We start from the raw sequence: 3598 nt of genomic DNA on the forward strand, positions 1-3598 counted from the left end.
GACCTGGTCAGCAATTTATCCTCTTTCTCATTTCGAGGAGCATTACCTTGGTGAGAATTTGTTCTTGAATGACATGCGGCTATTTCCTACACATATTCTATCATATGAACAGATAGGTTACTAATACCTACTGGAAGTTGTGCGGTGTTGTGCGTGCTATCACCATACTGCTGCTGGGGTCACGGTTATGGCATCTTTATCTCCCAGTGTTTTCAAAAGGACATAGAAAAGGTGATGCCATTGTATGGATTCCTGAAGGATCTTGCAGATAAGAGCTTTTGCAGAGGAGGAATTATTGATTCCTTCACTTTTTACAGTCCTTTCTGCCACTGCAGTATTTGACAACCAGTTCCTGACATCCTGATACCTATCATCACGTTACTAGTATCTTTTTCTTGGGCAGGGCGATAGCTTTTCTTTAAAAGGAAATACGTTATTTGATTATCGTTCAATTTTTTCATGAGATTTAGTGCATGCTGTAAACACCATTAAGGCTTTTACAAGACAATATGGTAGATATTTACAACTGCTGAACATAGTGCATTCCATTATGAAAGATGATTAGCTACTTAATGCTCACTACCATTCTCTGAGCTGTGTAGGACTATTCCAGGCGTTGTGATGAAAGCGTGTCAAAAATGAAAGGGTGGACAAGCAGCATCTGAGCTTATTTGGCATAAATTTGGATTGGGGTTGTTTCAGGCATTTCTATATTTTAACTATTGGCTTCTCAGACCTTCAGAGCACCCTTTGGAGGCACAGAAAGCAGGGCCAAGAAATTCCTTCTTCAGTGTCTTAGAAGATTCTTTTTGGGTTAGAAGAGATGGAAGACAAGTCGCGCAAGTCACACTATCTCAAAGAACCAACGCTCTTTTAGGACAAGTGTGATTTTTGTGTCACATTTATGTATTACATTTCCTGTTCAAGCAGAAGTTACACGGCAGGTGACTACAAATAGGGGTGGTAATGCAGAGAGGCTGTTGAGCCTCGTTATAACCAATACAAGCACAGATCCAGATGTTGCATCTAAGCTGGATTCTATACCAAGTTCATAGGGTTAAGCAAAACAGTAGTGGACTTTCTATATTCTGTTTTAAGAGGGAAGGTGTTCCATTACTAGCTAAGAAGGCTAGTTAAATCTCTGCTGCTGTTTGAGACTACTTTTTCAGCAATTAGTTATTATGAATCAAAGGTAGAGCTGTTATTTCTGATCTTTCATGATTAAACAAGGAAAAAAGTGGTGGCAACATACAATACCAAAAAGTAAAACAAGAATTAAAATGTAAGTTTTTGACAAGCACTCAGATAACTAGTACAAGTCACAGGGCAATAAAACATTAAAAACATCAACAGAATGAAATTCAGTATTAAAATTCTCAGGGGAAATTTTTTTTTGTGTATGTGTACGAAGCAAAAGCGAGAGAAAACAGTTTTCCTGTCTGTTTGGTCACCTTTAGATCGAAGACATTCATAAGAGTATAAAGTGAAGGCTGTAGCTTTCAACTGAAATCAATAATTTTTCTTTTAGACATCCTGATAGTGCTTACCACATCTAGTTGATACTAACTTCATACAACTCCCCTGTTGCCAATATTTTCAAACGTGAATCAAAAAAGATTCATTAGTACTTAACCAGTTACTGCTTCCCGCTCTCTTTGTGATTGATTCCTATTGGGAGTCGTACAAGTCAGTTCAATAATCAATTACTGGAAAGTGTCAGCATGCTCCATTATCTCCCAGTTGCAATGTAAATCAGCAACACAATGATTAATCACCTTTAGCAACTGCATTGTTCACATGCAAACGTCTGTAATAGGTTCATCACATAATCTTTTATTAACTCTTAACTGTTACGAGACTACTGATCAGTATGGAAGACCTGACTGTATCTCCAAAGTAAACTTCAGTGGAACGTATTCTAAATAGATGCAAGACCAACAACATCAGTTTAAGGAGGCGTATTTGCTCACCGCTTCCACCCTGTGTCGAAAGTCCTTCGTCTTCGAATATATCAAAACTCTCTTGGCGGGTCTGAGTTGTTTCAGCTTTTATTGTCTCAAGCGGCATTCTCAGAACAGTAAGATTATACTGAAGGGAGTGAGATAGATCATAGCTGTAACTGATAGACAGTTAACATTTATTAATAATTGTAGAGGCACAGGACTTTTCTGAAAGCCCTTACTTTCCATCTGTATTTACATTTAACAAAGTACTATTTTACCTTTTAAACAAGATATACAGATTTTGGTTCTGTAATAGCAAATTATTTCCAAAAGAAGCTTTACAAACACAGAAACTGTTTACAGTACAGGAGCTGAAGTTATATTTATATCCTTCTTAGAACTGAAAACTGAACATGCCTTTTGAACAAAGCATATCAAACTTGATTTATTATGTCCCAAGAAGCAGTCCTGAAGATCAAAAATAGCTATTCCACCAGAAATACCCATATACACAGACAAGCTCATTTTCCTGATTTAAGTACTACTCTCTAACTACTAGCTGAACTCAAAACAGCCAGAAATTTGGTCCACAAAACCTGTTTCTGTCCTCAAATTTGTGATTGCAGCAGAGATGCATCTTAAGACAGTGGCTGGTGAATACACAAAAGGGGTTTTTTAATCAGTTCCATAACAGTAACAAACTCTGCATCTCATGTCTTTTATACTGACAACACTTTACACTAATTGCTAAATTTTATAAGCCACTAGGATTCATTTCCCCAATGAGAAACTAAATTTACACAGTACTTGAATCACAAATACACACAGATTTCCATTTCAGTCAAACACAGCACCAGTGAATACCAGTCCTCCCGTACGTTCTAGACATTCATTACTGATATATAAAAAAATTTATTTAAACATCAGACATTTAGATTTATCGCTAATGATAACAAAATCTAACCGATGTATTCACCACATTTCCACAATAGCAACCTGGCGTTTATCTGTTCAGAAGAACAAAAGTCTGTTACGTGCTCAGTTTATACGTAACAGAACCTTTAAAGAGAATCCTAGTAAGAGACTTGTTCAGAATATTCCCCCATTTTCCTCTTGGACCAAATGTTTCCTTATAACTAACTTCTAATTCTGTTCAGGATTTATATGAAAACCATGCAGAAGAATATGCTATGATTCCAGCCAAGAACAATTTAAATTAAGCTGATAAATGTGTTAATCAGAGAGTCACGGAAGAAACTTCTCCTTTCCCCTCTACACACAACCACAGGAACAGTGCACATTCATCACCTCCAAGCATGGGGAACACGGGGAAAAAAAAGGGCTGGGAGCCAAAGTGTGGAACTAAAACTCAGGTTTTGCACTGTGAAAAAGCCTTCCTAGGCAAAATCACAAAACAGACATAAAACTCTGTTAGGTTTTGTCTTCACAGATACAGTTGTGACAAAAACCCCTTTATCTCCCAAGAGGGAGGATCTTCTAGACTGACAGATCTTTCGGTACTTGCAGGAGGGGCTTTTTGTTCAGTTTTCTAAGTCTTCTAACTACTACTGCCAGATTTATCACCACATTTCCTCCATTTTTCTGCTGCCCCCAATAGTAGCTGGGACACAGAAACTTGTCTTAGGTATGGCATT

At 37.5% G+C, this 3598-nt stretch overlaps 1 protein-coding gene across 1 annotated transcript in view; it reads right to left on the minus strand.

The window, feature by feature from the left end:
- Positions 1–3598, minus strand: part of FIG4 (FIG4 phosphoinositide 5-phosphatase) — a gene marked incomplete at both ends in the record, with an annotated part of 21771 nt that overhangs the window by 13878 nt on the left and 4295 nt on the right. Inside the window, one exon of the mRNA XM_010145558.1 lies at positions 1971–2119. Coding sequence (XP_010143860.1) covers positions 1971–2119 — 149 coding nt within the window. The remainder of the gene's footprint in view (positions 1–1970; positions 2120–3598) is intronic.

This window comes from Buceros rhinoceros, unplaced genomic scaffold (genome assembly GCF_000710305.1).
Source record: "Buceros rhinoceros silvestris isolate BGI_N320 unplaced genomic scaffold, ASM71030v1 scaffold24931, whole genome shotgun sequence".
NCBI lineage: Eukaryota > Metazoa > Chordata > Aves > Bucerotiformes > Bucerotidae > Buceros > Buceros rhinoceros.